Source organism: Micromesistius poutassou, assembly GCF_964030765.1.
Source record: "Micromesistius poutassou genome assembly, chromosome: 2".
Classification (NCBI taxonomy): Eukaryota; Metazoa; Chordata; class Actinopteri; order Gadiformes; family Gadidae; genus Micromesistius; species Micromesistius poutassou.
Window position 1 is genome coordinate 8,614,930 of NC_140272.1, and position 22,899 is coordinate 8,637,828.

Here is a 22,899-nt window from a genome sequence, read left to right on the forward strand (position 1 = left end):
CCTCCAAAAACCTTCACAAAGTGCAGACTCAAGACCCAAGACCCAGGATAAACTCAGAATAAAGGCACATGGTCTTTGGTTTTCTAATATCTGGTTAAACATTACTCATTCTTCAAAGTGGTTTTTTTATTCATTATTACTACCCTATTATTATTATGACATCTATTATTTATAAAATATATAAATAATTAATACAATAAATATTGTGCATCCAATTCAAACAGTGAGCATTGAACCCAGAAAGGATTAGCCTGTTTGAACTCTAGACCTTCCTGCTGTGAGGCAGCATTGCTAGACACTGAGCCTTTGTGTCAGACACTTATTCCATCCCCTGGCAACAGGCGCAGGGCATTGAATGCCATTTGAAGGAGCACAATAATACCTGGTGCTTTGACCGGTCAAAATTGTACCATTTCAGACTCACAGAGCCCTTTGTAAGAGTTTGGGTCAGTTGTGGTTGTATATCGCAATTGGTGAGGGATTATATTCTATGGTACAATAGGTCACACACACACACACACACACACGCACACGCACACACGCAGGCACCACGCACGCACGCACATGCGCACACGCACACACACACACACACACACACACACACACATTCTTAAAGATATAACAAGGTGGCACCACTGGTGTGGAAAGACTTGACAGATGAAGAGTAAGAATGTGTGAAAGATTGGTTTTATGATCTAAATAAGTCTGAGTAAGTAAGTACACAAGTAAGTGTATCAATATAGCAGATAGACAATACACTGTGCAAAATAGCAGAGGCAATAATAGTAAGTCGACAACTCATGTTCTTTATAAAATACACAATTAGAAAGTACACAAATTTCCCTTCTCCTAGTAATGCCCCAGTGGTATCGGCCTGTTACCAAGCTATGGGAATGTCTCCATGCAAAGAACCAAGCGGTACCAAAAGACGTCGAAAATATGTAAATGTCAGAGCAAACATGAAGAAAAACCATGAGTAATCAGGATCGATATCACAGTGCAACCCTGTGGTCTTTTCACCTCCTTCCTCCATCATGCATCACTTCTTTATCACAGTTCTGGTAAAGAGGGGTGACCTTCTCTCTTCTAACGGGAGAGAGGCCAAGAAGCTGACCTAGGCTCTAATCTTGAAACATATTAGTACACGTTAGAAATATATTAGAAAGTAAATAACAAGGTTAAAGAAAGTGAATAAACCACTCCCTATCTGGGAAGTAGGGCTAGGATACTGCTACTCAACAGAACCCAAAATAGTATTTCAGAATAACAAAAATATATTTGTTGTTTCACTAGCAAAGTGAAACCTTATGCTACTTAAAGTGTTTTTAAGTGCCATATTCATATTCCTATTCATATTCTGTATGCAAAAAGTATGCCTACTATTGGGTTCATACTAAGGTTTCGGACATCCCCAAAGATACTGGGCTGACGTCAACCAAGACAGTGATAGTCCCACTTATCTTGGACAATTTATCCATTAGCCAACAATCATACCCTGAAGATGTCGAACAAGTCGTCAAGGCCTCAGTCTCGTGGCCCACGGAGGGTTTAACTCTTTCTCCGCCAGCTGCAGGCATTCTAATGTTTGCTGCTATCAGACAAGCTACATTCAGCTGGTTCTAGATGGATTATATTGGACCTGTGTTTACTCAGGTCAGACATTTTCTCCTGCTCCGCTTTGAATCTCAAATTCCAACTGTGGCAGCGAGTGTTGTCTGCTTCGATGTCTGCGTCCAGTTTGGAAAAGGGTAAACGACCAAAGTTGGCACACACCACTTGAACCAGCCGGATATAGTGGCGCTCGCGTGTGCTCTCTCTCTCTCGCTCGCTCGCTCGTGCCAACGTATACTGAAGCATAGTCTCTCACCCACCAGAAGCACTGCGGTACCGATCAGGTACAGCAGTAAGCATGACCGCTCCTCCAGACAGAAGCAGGGTGATGATGTTAAGCTGGTTATTGCAGTTTGTAGACAATTATACATGAAGATGGTGATCAATGCTGCCATGCAGGAGATCTCTGATGGCGGCTGGTTTGACCTGTTGCGCATTTATAATGCACAACAGGTGTGCATTCTATTTATGTATTTATTTATGTATATTTTCAGATTCCATGTCATTTGTGCTATTCACACTGCTGTGCTAAAATCTGATCTGATCTGAGTAACATATGAGCAAAAACATGTGGGCCACTTTAAGTGTGAAAGTGTGCTTTCAGTGTGAACAAAGCCTTAGTTACTATTACTGACTATTACTTGGAACATATAATATCCAAACGTGCCAGAAACAGGCCTAATCAAAACAGCAAACCAAAAAGTCATCCAGTCTCCTGTGTTCCTGGTGATGGATGCAAAGGGAGAACACCTTATTCGGCTACCGTTTATAGTTTTCATAGAATCATAGATTTACTCTTTAGTTATTTTCATTGGTTGCGCTGAAACATAAAAGCTGACTAATATCTCATATTGTTTCTCTACTTGATTGGATCATTCCGATCATGGGAGTGGGCCCGCAGTGTGTTTAATAAGCTCCTTCAGCGATGTGAGAGGTAGTTTGTGTATGCTTTAACATCAGCACCAACACCTTTCTGGTACACAGGATCCAACAATAGTCAGGTTAACCTTAACCAACTAAAAACACCAGATGTGTTTTGCAATGTCAATAACAGATCACTCAATACATGGACCAGCCTTTTTAACGTGCGTAAATACATCGGCCATATACACTTGGCCAATGGGATACAGATCGATATGCCTGGGCTAAAAGATTACTTTGATTAGATAATTGCTAAGGCCTGGCAGAGGACAGCACTCGTATGTCTGACGTAATCTGTTGCTGATGGTCCTTAACCATCAGTGTTGCATTGTGTTGTGCAGCTCCACACCACTGCATCAAACTGACCACAGATCTGCATTTTAAGAGGTCTTGACTAATAGAGAGAGAGTGAGAGAGAGAGAGTGAGAGAGAGAGAACAAACCAGTATTGATTTATGAAATGGTATTGCTTAGACATCCACATGGCTTTCAAACACAAGGCAATTTGTCATAACGACATGGGAGTGCAGCTAAATATAAACTGTGATCCTCGGTTTTAGCGTGTATGGCAGATATATGTACTGCTGCTGTTCCAGAGATGGTAAATGTGACACCTGAAGAGATTCAGACAAATACCCTCTCTGCTGGGCCGTGGCTCACACACTTAATCTGGACTAAGCCCAGATGTAGAAACAGTTGCCTGCTGCACCCTTCCACACGCACAGCCTGCTCTCAGTTTATTTCTGTTTAGTAGTAAAGGCTGTCCACCATGTGCCCAGACCAGCCAGCTTACCAACCAGAGGTCCTGCCTGGACCAAGCATGGTTTAAAGGGGACATATTGTACCACCAGGTGTGAGTGTGATTAGCCATTACAAGCCATTTTGAAAATGTGCAGCTTCTGACATCACAGGTGGGCGTCTCCATCTAGATGTGTGCAGGATAGATCAGTCTACCAGCCTACACAGTGGACTGTAGCAAACGTTGCTCATCTGTCCGTCATAGATCTAGATGGACACGCCCACCTGTGATGTCAGAAGCTGCACATTTTCAAAACAGCTTGTAATGGCTAATCACACTCACACCTGTTGGTATAATATGTCCCCTTTAAGCCAGCCAGAGAGGTCCTGGTAGGAACAAGCATGGTTTAAAGGGGTAGTTTGGGATTTTGGACATCGGACCTCATTTCCAAGTGAGCCAGTGTGTTATTTATCATTGGAGACCGTTTTCAACACTTTTCATACAGTTTTACCCACTCCAAAGTACACCCGAGGCAAACCAATTATAATGCCCGACTATCGATGTAAATGTCTGTGTTGATAGAATAGTGTTAAAAATAAACTTACCCTTGCATCGCATTGCATTTAGTTTATAATCCCTGTAGTTGGAAGCAAGCTACGGCAGCGGCGGACTGATATTACCTAGAGTGCACTTCTCTGTTTACGGTCTGCTCTATTGAATTGGTTGCTACACTGGAGCAAAGTGAAATTCCGCCGCTGCTGAGAAAGTAGTCCCCCAAAATGTAATGTGATCATTGCGATACAAGGATAGTTTTATTTCTTATATTATTCTATCAACACAGACATTTACATTGATAGTCGGGCATTATAATTGGTTTGCATCGGGTGTATTTGGAATGGGTAAAACTGTTTTTATTGGCAGGCTAGCAGTTCCCCTCGACTTGCGCTAGCTTAGCACCAGCGATTTCTGCAACTAGAAGGACTGAATGAAAAGTGTTGAAAACGGTCTCCATTGATAAATAACACCAGTGTTTCCCACACATAGGCCAATGTGTGGCGCTGCGCCACAGATTGAACAACGCCACAAATTGATTCCGCTTTTCTTATTTATTTTTACTTGAACGCGATTTTTAAATGTAACTCCGCCAGCCCGTAATCACGCCCCCCCCCCCGTCATCAATCCAGTCCGTCTGCAACCCAATTCCCCCCCCCCCCCCCCCCGTCAACAATCCCCCCGGTCCGCCCACAACCCAACTGCCACCCCCCCCCCCTCAACAATTCCACCCGTGGTTATAACGTAACGTTAAAAAATGTGCAGCTTAACGTTAACGTTTAACGTTATAACCGCGGGTATAACGTATAACGTATAACGGCGGTTTTAGGCATGGGCGAAAAACGAGACACACGAGAAATAAAATGATCCGTGCAATTATCGATAATACCCCCCCCCGTCAACAACTCCGGCAGCCTGTAATCGCGCCCCCCCCCCCCATCAACAACTCCACCAGCTGGTAATCGCGCCTCCCCCCCCGTCAACAAATCCACCACACATTGCTACCTGGTCTGTGGGAAACACTGAACACACTTGCTCACTTGGAAATGAGTCCCAAACTACCCCTTTAAGACAGCCAGAGAGGTCCTGGTAGGACCGAGCATAGTTTAAGACAGCCAGAGAGCTCCTGGTAGGACAGAGCATGGTTTAAGACAGCAAGAGAGGTCCTGGCAGGACCAAGCATGGAGCTACTTTTAGCAGGGAGTGAGGCATCACTTATAAAGGGTGACACACACGCAGCACAGAGCTCCTGAGGCAATGCAGTGGGTCATTACAGCCCTGCTACATGACGAGTGACTCACTGCTTTCAGACACCTGTCTTTTGTCTGCTATTTCTGTACTAGGATATATTGCTGATACCAATTTTTTCCATTTTGTCTCACTCATCGAGTACATCCTTCTGTGTGTAATAATTATGCTTATTAATTCAGAAGCCTTCTCTGTTGATTGTTCTCTCTCTGTTCGAAGCATCAGACTGTGGCCAGTGTAGTGCAGACGGTTGAGTCTTCTTATGCCTGACTGTTTGTTTTGAATTGAAGGCTTTCAGCTCCGCTGCCTGTTGTCCGTGGGGGATGGACCCTGTGTTCTGTTAGAGGAACAGTAACACACATTAAGATTAATGGACGAGCTATGTGGCTGTATATGCCGACCTGGGACTGGGATGTATGGAAGTATATATGGAATAGATTTATGATAACTTTGGATCCATTGAATGATGATTCAACACACCCATGAATCAGACACACACATTCACAAACTAATGGCAACCATGCAATGCAACAACCAGCTTGCTACTGCTGCTCATCAATAGAAGGTCTTTGACATCCGTACAATATTGATTCATTCACATGCATGTATTGGTTTCATCAGATCAATATGTCTTTTTATAGGTGAAGTAGCACTGGGTTCAAAATATGGAAAATATATCCATCTGCTTTGTGAGTTGAATACACATACAGTATGAAATATAATATCAAGCCCACCACCCCTCATTGTAATATAAGCCTGGAGACTGCATGAAGAGCCGGCCTTCATACGGTATAATGGCTGACTTATTATAATAAGCACTGTGGTATGACATCTTTTTGGGTGTGTTGTGTTTCTCATATTATACTTTAGAGACGATTGTGCCCACTCCAAACACACCAATCCGTAGGCAAGGAAAAACAAGAGTATTGACATTCCTTTTACCATTAAGATTACAATGACATGACATTTTCTTTGTTCTACGTGGCTTGGTAACACAACAGGGCACTAGAAGCACTATCCACACACTACTGAAACGATGTGGTTTATCCTCCTGCTTTTATCTACTGTTCATTTCCTTTTGTAGGCACGGCGTGGGCTGTGTAGATTGTGGTTCAATAAACAGTCCATAACTGGGTTGGAGTTGAGCTGATCTGTGAACTCTGATCCCAATCAACAAAGCTATAATCTAATAGGGTTAGCCTGCATGTGGTGGCCACGGTAACAGTAACCAAGGGCAGAGGCAGAGGGCCTTTGGCCAATGAGGAAGAACTCCTCCTTCACATAGATGGTAATTTAGCCTGTACATGTATGTGTAAGATGCATCATCTCGTACATGACAGAGTCCTTAGTGACACATATACATCTGCATTTAATTACTGTGCACATGAATTGGAAATGGAATGCATGATATTTGATCAGAACTGAATCCATAATCAGTTACAATACAGTTACAGTTACAATGATTGGATTATATTGGTGGTGGGTTGTATGGTAGCTTCTATCCAGTATGTCCCCACAGTGTTTGAGATGAAGTGGTATTATGTGTCTCTATAGGACCAGCTGTGATCCCTCAGATAAGCCTCTGCTTATCTGAGGGCCAGGTAGAAAGATGGAGATGTAGGAAAGCAAATGATCACATGGGAAACACATGCGTGTATAAATGAGGACATGTTACACATTATGACCAGGATTTATTCACACCCACACATTATTTTTATGCACATCCATGGTTGTCCTGTCAAATAAAGAAGAAATCCTTCAAATCCACAGAAAATTAGTGCAAATGTGATTGAATTTGTGATTGAATTTGATGAATAATTCATTTGCATTGACTAGTGAGAAGGTCACGTGACCAATCTGTTGTCTTTGTAGTCAGGTGTGGATAATGGGGACAAAGGATCACAACTTGGCCCATGTTATATCACTCCAATGACTTGAATGATGAACATGATGCAGGCCTACTCCAGTCATTCTCTTGTCTCCCCATCCCTTTGAGTTCACACTAAAGCCTCTCCCTGCAGCAGGTTTCTGCTAGGATCCGGGCTGGGGAAGGAACAGACATAAAGAGCATACAGTCTTCAGTGACAACTCCTGACTGAAATCAAACCCGGGCTCTAAACAGTAAACACAAACTAGTCTAATGCATGCAGTCAGGTCTTCCACTGGTTCACCTCCCAGGAGCCAGGCTGGTCTCCTGGACTCTGGGCTAGTCTTACTGTAAGAGGAAGCACAACCACAACACTTCATATCCTGGGTGATGGTGGGCTCCTCTCTCCCAGCTGCATCTTCCCCTCGACCCCCCAACCCCCCAAACAGTGGTTATTTACGGGGATGGACCTGATCTGGCCTCCATGCTTTTATTTGAGAGAACTACACAATAGAGTATTTTATCTGTTTATTGGAAAAGATGTGTTATTTGAGTTGCTAGCTGAAGAGAGGGGGAGTTTCGCGTTTCTTGATTTGTGGATAGATTATTTGGCAAGGACAACCACAACAAAGCTGTTGTGAAGATGTGAAACTTATACTCTCCGCTGGGGACCAAGATGAGCACCTGCTGCCCCCAGCCAATGACAGATAGCTGCTCACTATCTGGCAGTTACAAAAAGGGCAACACATTAGAACTCAAAAAACATTTACGGACAAATCAATTGATTTTGTCCATACATTTTTGCAAATGTCAGGTAAAAAGACAAACCTCAAGAAGTTGCTTTTCCCCTTTAAATATTTGCTGTCACAGCTGCCAATCTCCAATATTGATAACCCATGCTATCACTTTAGTCAAAGAAAAGTGGAAGAAATTCAGGAAAATACATTTTAGCAGCGTGGCCAAAGCCGGTTTCTCTGCTAGATAGTGGTGGAATCACTTTACAGTACAGTTAACCCTGAACAAGGATCACTACGCTGTGAGCCACATTGATTTAATTCAACGTTGGCTCTGAACCTTAGGGCGGACAGGAGCGGTTGCTGAGCAATTAGTAATATCAGGGTTATGCTGCTGCTTATTTGCACTGACTTAAGTAATTATGGTACCTAACATATATTTGTGGTTAATTGCACAGTACTTTGCATCATTTTTTACTAAAATAGGCCGTTTTTAAGTACACAGCACTGTATAATTTTGCCATGTTTCGTAAGTCACTTATTCGATGTTCGTGTTTGTGTGGAATATTTAAAATGCTTTCAATGGACTGTTGATCAGAAAAGTAAAAGTCATTTGATCATATATTGTTGTTTTATCCTTTATCTGAGTAAATCAAGTTCAAATCCAAACCATCCTCTTCTTCAGATCAGCAAGCAGCATCTTCAGACGGTGAAGGAGCGATTCCAGGCCTTCCTCAGTGGGGACACGCAGATCGTTGCAGACGAGGCCTTCATCAACGCGGTGCAGAGCTACTACGATGTGAGTGGTACACAGGACAACACACAAACACAGGACCAGAATGCAGAGTCTCTACCAACTTTCCTCCATCTCAAATATCCAACTGGCTGCAATTGCAAGTGTTGAGGTGTGCATTATACAGTGATGGCTGTTTTAATAATAATACAAAATAATCAGCTATAGTCATGTCCATGATCAGGTTTATTCAGTCAACATTCAACTGTGACCTCAGTCACCCTCTTTGCTGCGTGTTTCTTATACAAATTGAATAATTAGAATAAATACTAGAATAAATACCTGACCTTACCAACTTTGACGAGCACATGTCCTAGTGACTTTCCATCAGCACTATCATATCCTGCTCCTGGTTATTTATCTTGAAAGTATTTTTGATTGTTACTGGCGGAGTTAACACACCCACATATTGTTTGCATTTCTTACATTAATGGCTGATCCTGTATTGACCGTGCTGGACATTTTAAGAATGTATGGTCTTCTTGATTCTATAGCACAAACTATATACACATTGTATCATTTGATGTCCAGATATATTCTGGGTTCCTGTCCTAGTCCGGTTGTCCTCCCTGTAAACCCAGGGATCAGCGTTGACTTCTGTATCTATTTAAAGCCTGTGGAGGAGATGCCCGGGGTTCTCTGTAATGAAGCAGTGATCTGGGATGTGTGACTGGATCACACAGAACCCATCGGGAACAAAATGGCCTCTTGTCATCATGCTCCTAGAGCGTGGAGCAGTCATTGTTTCATTGGATGTACATTAATTGATGTGTATCTATACTATCCTGACCGCTAACTAACTTACCACGGGTTCGATTCCTGCCTGTGGTCCTTTGCTGCATGTCCTCCCCTCTATCTCCCATACCTTCCTGTCTATCTCAATCTATCACAAAGCATGAGAAAAAACTGAAAATCTTAAAAAAAGAAAAAAATGGTATTGTCCTTGGCCACCCCCAGGGCCCCAGCGTTCATCACACCTTCTGTCCCCCATGTCACATCAAGGTGATTAAAGGTCGGTCTCTCTCCGGTCGGTCTCTCTCTAGGTGTTCCTGAAGAGCGACCGCGTGTCCCGCATGGTGCAGAGCGGCGGCTGCTCCGCCAGCGACTCCCGTGAGGTGTTCAAGAAGCACATCGAGAAGCGCGTGCGCAGCCTGCCGGAGATCGACGGGCTGAGCAAGGAGACGGTGCTGAGCTCCTGGATGGCCAAGTTCGACACCATCCACCGCGGGGAGGAGGACCCCCGCAAGCAGCAGCAGCGGCTGACGGCCAGCGCCGCCTCAGAGCTCATCCTCAGCAAGGACCAGCTCTACGAGATGTTCCAGCAGATCCTGGGCATCAAAAAGTTTGAGCACCAGCTCCTCTACAACGCCTGCCAGGTGGGTGTGCTTGTGCGTCGCAGTCCGACCGGTTGCTTCTGCTTGTTCAGTGTTTCGCCCTCGGGCGGCGTCGCAGCAGCGGAGCTGCGGCACGCCTGTGATGCGTGCCGGCTAAATGAATACGCTCACAAATGTTTTTGTTGCGCTTGCAAAGCGCATTTAAAAACTTGGTTCCTCCACAAAATGGTGTTTCCATTGGCTTCCCTTTCAAACCACTGCTGCCAAACAGCAGCACTTGACTTGTTTTGCCATAAGCTGCAAAAGGGTAACATATCTGTGTATAACTTACTCCATAGATGGATCTAGTGCAGAAAGGTCGGCATATGCTATCTTTTGAGGAACCCATCCTTGACCCCCTAACAGAACCATGACCAGCCATTAGAAAGCAGTTCAAAGTGGTTAAGGTATTGCATTCAAACACATCCTTGTTCCGGGCTTCATCCCCATCCTGACTGACATTTTTATGGAAAGACAGCAGAGCACATTGTTGGAAGATTTGTGGTAAGAACATCCACTGTGGATTTAAGCCTGATAAGAGAAAAGGTGACTAGTTAATCTGCACGTTGCTGGAGATCAGAATAGTGTACTTCATAGGTTCTTCATAGGCAGAGGCTCCACCCTATGCCCCTTCCTCGCCCCACAAAGACCTCCTACCTTATCTCTTAGAACCAGCCCTTCAACCCATATATATATTATATATAGATATATGTACAAAAGTGTAAAAAGGATTTTTAACAAAATAAATGGAGACAAAAACAAAGAAGTGAAAGAGGTTATGGATAGGTGAGATCAACTAGCCCATAAACCCCTGTACATATGAACTGATTTGTAAAAAAAACTTACTGACCTTTATTAGATAGTATTAAGATACATTTTTGGAATAAATTTGATAGTTTTTTACGTAATTAACGTAACGTAACGTAATTAACCATGGCTAGTGGCATCCAACATATTTCATCATAACATACTTACTTACATAAGACACATCTTTTTAATTAAAAATGTATGCGTCTATAATTATACTAAGCCTGATTTATTTTGTAATGCCTAGAGATAGGTGTTAGCTCCAGCGATGTCAGAATTCCCTTACCATTGTGGTTTGCATTTGTATGGCTGACAGCTTAAATTAGCATGTGAAAGCCTGCCAGTGGGGGCTCTCAGGCCAAGTCCACACGTACCAAAACGATCTTTTTTTTCTCCGTTTTCCCTGGCATCGTATCAAGAACATTTGCGTCCACACGGATCCATCTCAATACAACTCAACACGCTACTTCATGTTCCAGGCGTATAGGTGGCGCTGTTTTAGTTTTAGAAATTCACCGGAAACCGTCACTCAAGTAATAAAGCGTTAACGCAACCCTTTTGATCGTCTCAATTGGCGCACGCATGGCTGTTGTTTGTTTGTAAAATGTGGCTTATGTGGTTGTCCATCAGTCTTTTTTTCTCAGCGTGGTGGCACAGGAGCATAATATTTTGCGTAGTGGTGGGCCGTTATCGACGTTAACGTGCTACGTTAACGCGAGACTCATATCGGGCGATAAAAAAAATATCGCCGTTAATCTATTCTCAAAGTTGAACTAACCAGAAGCTGAGTGTTTAATAAAATATACTGTCCATAATCGCGCCATATGCTGGAGACAATGTAGCAATGATAATAGAAACAACTTGGGTGAGCGATGACACGTTTTGGGTTGATCGTGACATCAGAGCGTCGAAATAGTTGGTGGTGTTGTTGTTGTAATAATCCAAATCTTCCTCCGAGCTACCCGCCTTGGTACGGCGGTAGGCGGACGCGTACCAGCCGTCTGCCGTCAACGCCGCCACCCCGGCTGCCGCGACGCGCACCGGAGACGAGCGTGCCGTGGACCTGTAGCGAGAGCACGTCCCGGCGCCGTTATATTTTCCCGCGTTTGAGTTTGTGATAGTAAGCGTGTAGTAAGTTATACTAGAGTTTGTGATGCATTTTGGAAACAGGAGATGAGCCCCTGGTCTAATGCGCCACCTGGCTTGAGAAACCCGTTCTCAAAGACTTACTTTTAGTCATTATTTAGGTAGCACACACATATTATGAATGCCTTCGGCAGAATTCAAATGAGCCATTTTAATATAGATTAATCTAGATTAATTCCAAGATTAATCAGGTTACAAGAGGTTACGCTCGAGGGGTGTGGCGATGACATCATCGAAACGCAAGTATGCGTTTTGGCCGTCCAGACGAACACTCAAGGGCTGCGTTTGTGAATTTATTCACCCTGGGACCTGGTTTCAGAAAAGTCTGTTTGCATGCGATGCGTTTACAGGATTCGTTTGGACGATCGGCCAAAACGATGCAAAACATCTGCGTTTTAACCAAAAATCGGCTCCGTGTGGACGGGCCCTCAGGCTGGTAGATCGGCCACAAATTGAAACTCCACATACATTCCTGGCTGTTCCTGGAGGTGTTCCTGGAGGTTTACCTCCAAACCATTACCCTGCACTTCCAAGGCAAATTACAGCGATTACTGACCAAAATCCTTCTTTCCATGTTGTGGTAAGGCAGCTATCTTTGTATCAAGGTGGATCTTCCTAATGTGGTTTACTTCACATATATGGGTTTCCTCATGTATTCTTATTAAATGGTTGCTCCCGTGAAGTCGCAGGGCTGTTTCCCCTTTGGCGGAGGAACGGCATGTTGTACAAAGACTAGCTGCCAGTGGCATGATGCCTCCAATGTCACCAGGCAGAGCCCGGGTGAGATGGCAGGTCTGAGCCTCCTGAGGCTGGATGAACACCTGAGGCTGGATGAATACAGGAGGCTGGATGAATACCTGAGGCTGGATGAATACCTGAGGCTGGATGAATACCTGAGGCCGGATGAATACCTGAGGCTGGATGAATACCTGAGGCCGGATGAATACCTGAGGGTGGATGAACATCTGAGGTTCTATGAATAGCTGAGGCTGGATGAACACCTGAATAGTTAAAGCAAGGGGGTTATGATATTATTATTTTTTTTTTTCTGATCTTTTTTGAATAACACGGCTGACGGTCATTCAAAGTAGCGTGTGTGAGCTTGTGTGTGTAGGTCAGTGGTGTAATGGAATTAATATAATATAACTATAAAATGTTACGGAACCATAGTTCTGTGATTGAAAGTAGGCGACTGGTTTCTAAGGAATACGCTACAACAAAGCAGTATGAAAAGAGCAGAAGAGGCTCCACCCCCTGCATCGAGAGCTAAATATAAAGTGGGAGAGCGTCGGCAGGGTGGGGTCGGTAGTGGTGTTGGACTGGGGAAAGGGGACGTTTTGACTCTCTCTCTCTCTGGTACTGGGGGGCATGCAGTGCACAGTGTAGTCTGATAAAAAAAACATTGGGATGGAGATCATTCATGTTGAGCCCACAGAACTGAGGGTGTGATAATGGTACAGCATCAGAGGGCCGGAGCCTGTCTCGAGAGAGAGCGGGTCAGGAGAGGCTGATAAAGGGTTTGTTTGAGGCTGATAAAGGATTTGTGTTCAGACGGCTCTTTTGTTAGGAGCTAGTCTCTTTCTTCTTCTTTGTGGGTCCTGACACTTTTTCCGAATTTCCTGCTTGTCAGTTTCTTTTTTGGTCTGCAGTCTTTTAGTGTTACTGTTGAGGCCTACGTTTGTAGTCAGTAGCATCCATTATTTAGCTTAATTTAGCAAAAACTGGCTTTTAACGTCTGCCACATTCTGTGATAAATGGATTCTACACTAGTGCTCCTCAATGCCTCAGTGTCTTCCCCAAACACCGGAAAACTTAGTTTCTAGCAGACAAGGGTGTCATGTGTGCCAAGATTTATTCTAATGTTGTGGAAGAGCTGAATGATGTGATGTTTGAAATTAGCTTCTGGTGAGAAGCTGTAAATTTAATGGTGTAAAAAAAGTAGATAAGCTGTTAGGCTTGGGCTGTGTCTATTACTCCATACCTGCTTTTTATTCAGCGGGGTATGGAATATCCAATATATGATGGTATTTGGATAAAATGAATACAATAATACAATAAAAAGGTAAACACAGTTTAGCTTTTTTGGGGGCTTTAAGTCATTAGCATTTGGGGCTTTAAGGCATTAGCATTTGTGACATTGTCTAGCCTCCATTGCTGTGTCTAATATTCATTAGCCTACTCAGACAAGTCTGGCTGGGTTTAACACTGATCGATCATGGATTAATCAGTAGAGAGAAAGTAAGCAGCCTTCTTCCAGTCAAATGTCAACCAGTAGCCCTACTGGAGTCTGCCATAGTTTCATCATGTACACATAAGGAAAGTCAGTTGAACCTGTTTTATGTCAAGTTAGTTTAACCTGTATTTTATACAGTCAGTTTAAACTGTATTTAGTGTGAGTTAGTTCGTGGCTCGTGGGATAACAGCAATTTGAATGTACTATCCATTTAGTCCAGTTTCAAAGGGCTCAACAGACCATATATTTATGACACCCCCCTGACCCTAGCCCCCCAGACAGAAAGAAAAAACTCCCTTAATTAGCAAGGAGGGGATCTTGAGAAGGAACGCAGAGTGGGGAACCAGAATGGTTAAAACATTTGAAATTAGTTAGTTGTGAAAAGTAAATCTAAATAAATCATGTCCATGGTGATGGGGTTTTGTGTCCGGTTTCTGAAAAAATAATACACACCCTAACTACCACTAATAATGTAATGTGTTTTGACTAATCAGATTCAAGTATTTAACAACAACACTGGTGGTTACAGTTTGTTATGCTCTATATTTGAAGGTGTATGTGTAAGGTGCCTGAATCCAAGAAGGCAGCATGTTAGTCTTTGTTAGTCTTTGTTTGTCTGAGTCCTACAGTTTTAAGTGTCTTTTTACTCTAAATGTTATCCTACTCTCTACTTTTAACTTTTGAACCTTGAATGTAACAGTATAAACTGACTTTTATTGGGGTGATTTGAAGATACTAGTTTACGTTTTACCTGTGGCGTAACTATTGGTAAGCAGGTACTCCAGTTGCTTACGGGCCCCGGGGGGGGCCGTCAATCTTCGGAGGGCTCCACCCACCCCAGCGACTCCACCTTATCGCCTGGGCCCTGCATTCAGAGCTAGCTCTAAGTTCCAAATTGAGCTCAACAATCCTGCCCACAATCCCGGACCACCCCCCCCGTCAACAACCCCGTCCGCCCGCAATCCCGTACCACAACCCCCCCTCCCCCCCTGTCAACAATCCCGTCCGCCCGCAATCCAACACCCCCCCACCCGTCAACAATTCCACCCGCGGACCCTGTTATAATGTAAGCATTATAAGATTCTACAGAGTCTCACTCCGGCCAAAAACCAAAAATCATCCTGCTTACGGGCCCGTCGTTAGCTTGTTACGCCACTGCGTTTTACACAGATCATATACTGAGGTTGGCTACCTGCTAGAGGCCTTGAGTTGGCTACCTGCTTAGTGCTGTGGATATACTAAGGCTGGCTACCTGCTGGAGGCCTTAAATAAGCTGTAGTTGGCTACCTGCTTAGAGCTGTGGATAAACTGAGGCTGGCTACCTGCTGGAGGCCTTAAATGAGCTGAAGTTGGCTACCTGCTGGAGGCCTTGAGTGAGCTGAAGTTGGCTACCTGCGTAAAGCTGTGGATATACTGACGTTGGCTACCTGCTGGAGGCTATGAGTATACTGAGGTTGGCTACCTGCATTCCTGAGGGCTAATAATCTGAGCTGAAGTTGGCTACCTGCTAAGAGTCCAAACTGAAGTGGTTTGATAAAGGCATGCAGCCTGTCCTCTCCTGCTGCAGTTGCTGATACAACGTCATCTTGCTTGTTTCATCTTCCCATCCTAACTCTCCTGTAAATTCACTCGCTGTTTTTTTAAGCTCTTAACATTCAAAAAATGAAAGGCCTATGTCAGGCAGGTCAACTGGGCATAGACTCATGATCATGCTGCTGTTACTTATATCTGGAAATGTTCAGCCAAATCCTGGCCCTGATATGCCTAAGCAATGTGACTCAATTGGAAATTGCAAATGTTTTAGTCAATAATCTTAATGTATTATCACTATTGCACTTATTGAACTTGTATTTTGTCTTGTGTTTTATGTTGGAACTGTTTAATGCTGTCCATCTTGGCCAGGTCTCTTGTGTAAAAGAGATTTTAATGTCAATGAGACTAACCTGGTCAAATAAAGGATATAATAATGTGTGCTGTAGGCTAGCTAGCTAGTCCTCTGCATGTGTACCAGAGCAGCTTCAGAACCGTTAGCCATCAGACGCCCCAGACCCCGGCTGCCCACCACCCTGCAGCCCTCAGAGGAGTCAGGAATATAAAGTGTCTGTCTGCTGATGAATGGCCCGGGGCTGTAATGATGGCTCCAGCCACCAGAGAAATCCAATTGCGGGGCCGAGCGCAGCGGATGTGAGTCCTGGCGGGAAGGAAGAAGGAGAAGAGTGGGTGTTATTTCTTCTTTATCAGATGGGTGGTGGCCATCATGGCAGCCGCTTAGTGTTCAGAGCTGAAAGCCTCTAATTGGTCTGAGAGGAAGAGCAGCGAGCCAGGTGTGATGCTGCTTCTCTGTTGTTTGGACCTAGCGTATTTACTGTGTTTTAATGAGCAAACCCAGCGCCACCTGATTAAATATCCCTAGGGAGATATAGAGCGCCAGAGGCCTTTCAGTGTTTCATTAAATGACAGGTTACGCCCCCCCCCACCCCCCGCCTGGACCTCTCCTCAGCCTCCTCAGCCGGGGCGCGTCATCACCTGCTCTGGTGGTCTTACCTTGTTTTTTTGTGTGTGTGTGTGTGTGTGTCTGTTCTATGTTATCTGTTTTCGGGTCTCCTCATTGTAGAATGTCCCTTTGTGGCACACTATGTTTGCTTTAGGTGCACACGTTTGAATCTCTTTAAGACAGACTCACACACACGGACACACACACACACACACACACACACACACACACACAAACACACACACAGAGTATGGACCCTCCCCTTGCCCTTTATCTCCTCATATGCAGTCTCCATGGTGACGGTACACACAAGCCGCGCTCTGTCCCTGTCCGCCAGACAGCCAGTTCCCCCCGAGCTTGCATCAAGGGCAAGTGATTTCTGTTCTTTGTAATCACATATGAAAGGGCTGCGGCCGTTGAAACATCGACAGGAGATGGGCTATTCTTTTTTATTGAAGAAAGGGGAGGAGAGCAGTGCAAAGCAGAGGGGGAGGAGAGAGGAGGAAGGAGGAGCAGGAAAGGGGAGATGTGGAAGAGAGAGCTGAGGAAGGGAGTGTCTGGAGAGATCGCTGGGGAGATTGTGATGTCGATGGGTTGAGGACAAAAGGGAAAGGAGCAGATGCAAGAGAACAGTCTATAATCCATAGTGTATTATGATATATAACCTGTGTTAGATATGTGTGATAATAGTGTAAAGCTACAGCCTGGGACCTGAGATCGCTCCACAGGCATGCGGTCAGAGTGGAGGCGTGACTCTGACTTTAAGGTGTGCAGATGATGGGGCTTCAGAGTCCTGCTGCCAGTGAACGGGCGTGGCCCCTCGTGGAGACATCACACCTCCTCCCCCTCTCCCCTACTCCCACCCTGTACTACACCACACCTCCTCCCCCTCTCCCCTACTCCCACCCTGTACTACACCACACCTCCCCCCCCTCTCCTCCCCTACTGCCACCGCGTACTACACCACACCTCCTCACCTCCTCCCCTACTGCCACCATGTACTACATCACACTGAGTCTACGATGACATTGCCTTAAGCTATTGAACACATTTGTATCGTTTTTTTGTTTCTTTCTATAGTGCAGATACAGAGCAGATCAGAGGTCCTACCATTTTTTATAGCGTACCAAACTGTATTAAAAAGAAATAAATAAGAGCTGTATGAACTTGTACAATGTATAGTTAGTGAATAGGTTCAAGAAACATGTTAGACGGTTGATCTGCTCCTCTATACAGAGTGAACCGGCCGACTGAGAGGGGCTTACTTATTGGGTATACCGAGACGTTTGAGTCAGGGCTCACTCGGCTGTCAACATTGTGCAATCAGAATGCATACATGCAGATTAAAGTTTGAACTAACCGGCACCATTTAATAAATACTAAATATTCATCTGGTGGAGCTGTGTGTCTGTGTGTGTGAGTATGTGTGAGCATGTGCATGTATGTGTGTGAGTCTGTGTGTGCATGTGTGCATGTATGTGTCTCTGTGTGTGTGTGTGTGTGTGTGTGTGTGTGTGTGTGTGTGTGTGTGTGTGTGCTTGCATGTGTGTGTGTGTGTGTGTGTGTGTGTGTGTGTGTGTGTGTGTGTGTGTGTGCGCGTGTGTGAGTGTGTGTGCGTGCGTGCATGTGTGTGTGAGTGTGTGAGCGAGATTGCACAAAAAAAAAAGGCAAGACGTGGAGGATGTTGGGAGAGCTGTCGCCATGACAACAGGCTGAGACATGCTGTTGTTTATTGAAGCGGAGCAGCACTATGCTGGTGCTCCTGGGTGGGAGAATGCCTCTCGGAAGTATTGACCTGCGAGCATCACCTGTATCTAACCCTGAGACATCAGCCTCCATCCCTAACCCTAACCATAACCTTAACACCCAGACATCAGCCTCCACCCCTAACCCTAACCATAACCCTAACACCCAGACATCAGCCTCCATCCCTAACCCTAACCCTAACCCTAACACTGAGACATCAGCCTCCTTCCCTAACCCTAACCCTAACCCTAACACTGAGACATCAGCCTCCTTCCCTAACCCTAACCCTAACCCTAACACTGAGACATCAGCCTCCTTCCCTAACCCTAACCCTAACCCTAACACTGAGACATCAGCCTCCTTCCCTAACCCTAACCATCACCCTCACTCAGACGTCTGTCAAGGCAGACAGCCACCAAACCTCCGCCATCTAGTCTATCGTCACCCTTCTGCATGTCTGCCACTCAGTTGGTTGTATCTCACCTGGTTTCGGCTGAATCCAGTCTGTAGGAAGGAAGGATTTCTACAGGGACTATTGAGCAGTGGCCTTGTGTGATGAGATTTGACCTTGTGGCATTGCTTACTACGGTAAATAATAACATAGGTTCTCTTCAACTGCAAATTCATAACCATAAAATAACATTTATTTATAACTTTAAAACAACTCAACAACATTTTCAAATGGTACAAAAGATGACTAAACACACAATACTAACTTCATTAATTGGACCTGGGTATAGCGACATGTGTAAGCAGACAACTGTCTGCCGTGATAACTAAATGAGGCATCATTTGGTCTCACACACCTCTCCTCATGCACAAGGTGAAGGGTTCTGTTCAGGGTCCTGTGTGTGCTGCCTGCCCTGTGTGTGTGCTGCCTGCTCTGTGTGTGTGCTGCCTGCCCTGTGTGTGTGCTGCCTGCCCTGTGTGTGTGCTGCCTGCCCTGTGTGTGTGCTGCCTGCCCTGTGTGTGTGCTGCCTGCTCTGTGTGTGTGCTGCCTGCCCTGTGTGTGTGCTGCCTGCCCTGTGTGTGTGCTGCCTGCCCTGTGTGTGTGCTGCCTGCCCTGTGTGTGTGCTGCCCTGTGCTCTCAGATAACATAACACCAGGGGTTCTATCTATGCAGGGCTCTCTTATCTCTTTAATAAAGGTGATTATGTCACCCTGGCATACCACCTATGCACTTATTGTACGCACTTATTGTATGTTGTACATCCTGGCACTCATCATGCATACTTATTTTATGTTTATGTTAATGTTGTACGTTCTGGCACTTAATGTACGCACTTATTGTATGTCATACGTCCTGGCAAAGAAAAGTACTTAGTTGTGTAGCATCTTATCCTAGCTATCTTTGTTGTATACGGGGAATGGGTTCACCTAGCGGATGTGAGGGCTTGGCACTTGTTTCTATGAACATCCTTACTGTACCGACAGCGATATATTGTTTCGTCTTCTGAGAAATGTACTTAGTGTAAGTCTCTTTGGATAAAAGCGTCTGCTAAATGCCCTAAATGTAAATGTAATGGATTACAGCGGTACACTGAGGAGGATGGATGGTGCGTCACCTGGCGGAACACAGGAAGGCTCGTCTCATGCCCCCATACCTTTCTCTGAGAGAGGACAGCCTCTGATAACCGCCAGTACATGTTCAGATCTCTGCAGAAACGCCACATCAAATATGTTTATTTCACCATTTTAGCTATGTAGATGGATGGTACGTTTTCGGAGCCAATGGCCACACCAAGAATTCTTCCACCTGCTAAAATGATGGATGTAAACAGGCTCCAATGTGCCTCAGCCCATTTGACTGAGGGGCATAATGATACAAACATATGGAATAGATGCACAGTTGTGGGCACACTGAATGGTGATGAATGGGCTGACTGTATTGACACATTTCTGGAGGTACAGAGCCGGCTGCAGCCTTGAAGATAATGGCTTTGGTCGTTTGGGCTTGGACAGCGCGTTGGGTTGAAACGCTGCTGGCTGGGTTAAAATATGTCAAACGTTGATGGTGATAAAAAGGACAAAAAAAGTGTGGGTGCTGACTTGTGCCAGTGTATCTATTTCCAGTTATCGAATATTATTTAATTTCAATACTAGGGCTATAACGATACACTGAAGTCACGATTCTGTACGTACCTCAGTTTTTAAGTCACGGTTCGGTATGTTTTTCGGTACAGCATTTTTTAGTATTTTATTTTTATTAAACAATTAGATTTTGATTACATTTAGATTTGATTTATTAAATTGTATCAAACAAATGAATTGTGTGAATGAAATTGTGTGAATGAAATTGTGGTCCTCAATTGTGGTCCTCAACACAAAACATCAGGACAAGACAAGACACTCACAGAGTGTTTGATAATCAATAAAAAAAAAAATATATATATATATATATTTTTTTCTCTGTATATACTGGAATGAAACGTGCATCGAACCGTTAGACCTGTACCGAAAAATATGTGTATCGTTACACCCCTATTCAATACACAATGCCTAGTGCAGCCTTCTATGTGCATTTGTTTGTGTTCATTTGTGCGTGCAATTGAGTAATTGTGTGTATGTATGTGCGTGTGTGTGTGTGTGTTTGTGTGCATATGTATGTGTGTGTGTGTGTGTGTGATTGTGTGTGTGTATGTGTGTGTTTCTCTACACGTACATGTGGCATTCTGTGAAGGGAGCCAACAGCAGCTCCTACGTTGGTCCTGCTAGGTGTCCTGCTAGGTGTCCTGCTAGCCGTCCTGCTAGCTGTCCTGCAAGGCATCATGCTAGGTGTCCTGCTAGGTGTCCTGCTAGGTGTCCTGCTGTCCCGCTAGGCGTCCTGCTAGCTGTCCTGCTAGCTGTCCTGCTAGCTGTTAGGTGTCCCGCTAGGCGTCCTGCTAGGTGTCCCGCTGGGCATGCTGCTAGGCGAGATGTTAATAAAGGTAGTCGGGGAGAATCGATATAGGGGGCAGAAACAGGGGCGAGCGAGGCTGAAGAACAGAGAGAGAGAGAATTGTCATTACTCAATGTCAATGTGCTGTGGCTAGTGACTACCTGCGGTGTGACTTGTCTGGTGGCCTGCTTATCTCTCTCCCCAGCTCTTCTTTCTGTATGGGAGACCACCGTTCTCTTCTGCAATTACCTGCACAGCCCAACTGTTACAGAACCAAGATTAGGAGATTCATTCCTGGCTAGAGCCTGTAATGCACCACAGACAATCCACACATTGTAAATATATACAGCTGGATTATCCAAATAGTCATGGTCTGATCCTTGAGCGAGGGGATGTTGATTTTGGCTGGTCCATCTAAAATCAATATAAAATCTTTGCACCTGTATTGAGCAACAATATGTGTCATCAGTCCTCAATGTCCTTAAATGTCCGTAAATGTTGTAGTTTCACTTTTGAATGATATGCAGAGAGAGGCTTTCAACAACATTAAAACTGACATTTCTTTGGACTGAATGCTAGCATTTCCTTAATGCTGTCAGTGTCTTCTGTGTGGAAATGCTTTGGGACACACACACGCACACACACACACACACACACACACACACACACACACACACACACACACACACACACACACACACACACAGATGTACACACACACACACACACACACACACACACACACACACACACACACACACATATGCACACACATACACACAAGCCCTTACTTTTTGTGATATATTGGATACCAACCCCATCAGCAGCAGCTAAAATTGCTTTATCGACTCTGGAGAAAACATTTCTAGTGTTTTATTAAATTAGCTTATTTGCTTCATGGCCTGAAGAGCTAGACTTACCTTCCACATAAGCCACACACGTTATATTACATCAACCAGGACCCTGTAGTCCTGGTCAGGGCTCAATGTCATGGTTCAGCCATTGACTGGTAGATCAGTCTGCATGGTTCTTCACCTGATGGCCAGGACCTCAGTACTAACTGTTCTCCTCCATATCATTCAACGGCAGACATCACCCTTCTGTTAAGAGCCTTGTATTCTCCCAAAGAAAACCAGACTCCTGGGATCCTCTGGCACCCCAGAGTCTCATAACCTCTCATACCAGAGACTCCTGAAACTTCTGAACTCTTCTCATTACCCCTCATATCAGAGACTTCTAAGACCTTTTGACCTCTTCTCATTACCTCTCATACTGTAGACTCCTGAGGCCTTCTGACCTCTGAACTCTTCTCATTACCTCTCATATCAGAGACTCCTGAGACCTTCTGAACTCTGACCTATTCTCATTACCTCTCATATCGTAGACTGCTAAGCCCTACTGAACCAGTTTGTTCTATTCAGCAAAATGGCTCAACAACCATGCAACTAAATGAGTGCAACATGTCTTGACTCACCATGAACTCTCAGTATTTCCTTCCATACTGACTGGGATTTCTTCAACGTGTTATTTAGAGAGAAAAGCTGTTCCCAGGTCAAAGGGAATTCTCTGCCAGATTCTGCCACCGAAGCCATTATTGATTCCCCAGTAGTTGTTGCAAAGCAGCCATATGGGAGCAATGGGAACTGTGGTGAGATGGCAGCATTCTGTTTCTAGGCAATTAGGACTACAATGATCACAATTGTCAAAGATAGAAATGGAAAAATACTTGGCCAGGAGTGTGTGTGTGTGTGTGTGTCT

General features: G+C 44.6%; 1 protein-coding gene across 1 annotated transcript in view; it reads left to right on the forward strand.

Moving 5' to 3' along the window:
* cadpsa (Ca2+-dependent activator protein for secretion a) overlaps window positions 1–22,899 on the forward strand; it is a 110,065-nt gene that overhangs the window by 10,029 nt on the left and 77,137 nt on the right. The window contains exons 2-3 of the mRNA XM_084464661.1: window positions 8,357–8,470; window positions 9,508–9,840. Of these exons, the coding sequence (XP_084320787.1) occupies window positions 8,357–8,470; window positions 9,508–9,840 (447 nt within the window). The remainder of the gene's footprint in view (window positions 1–8,356; window positions 8,471–9,507; window positions 9,841–22,899) is intronic.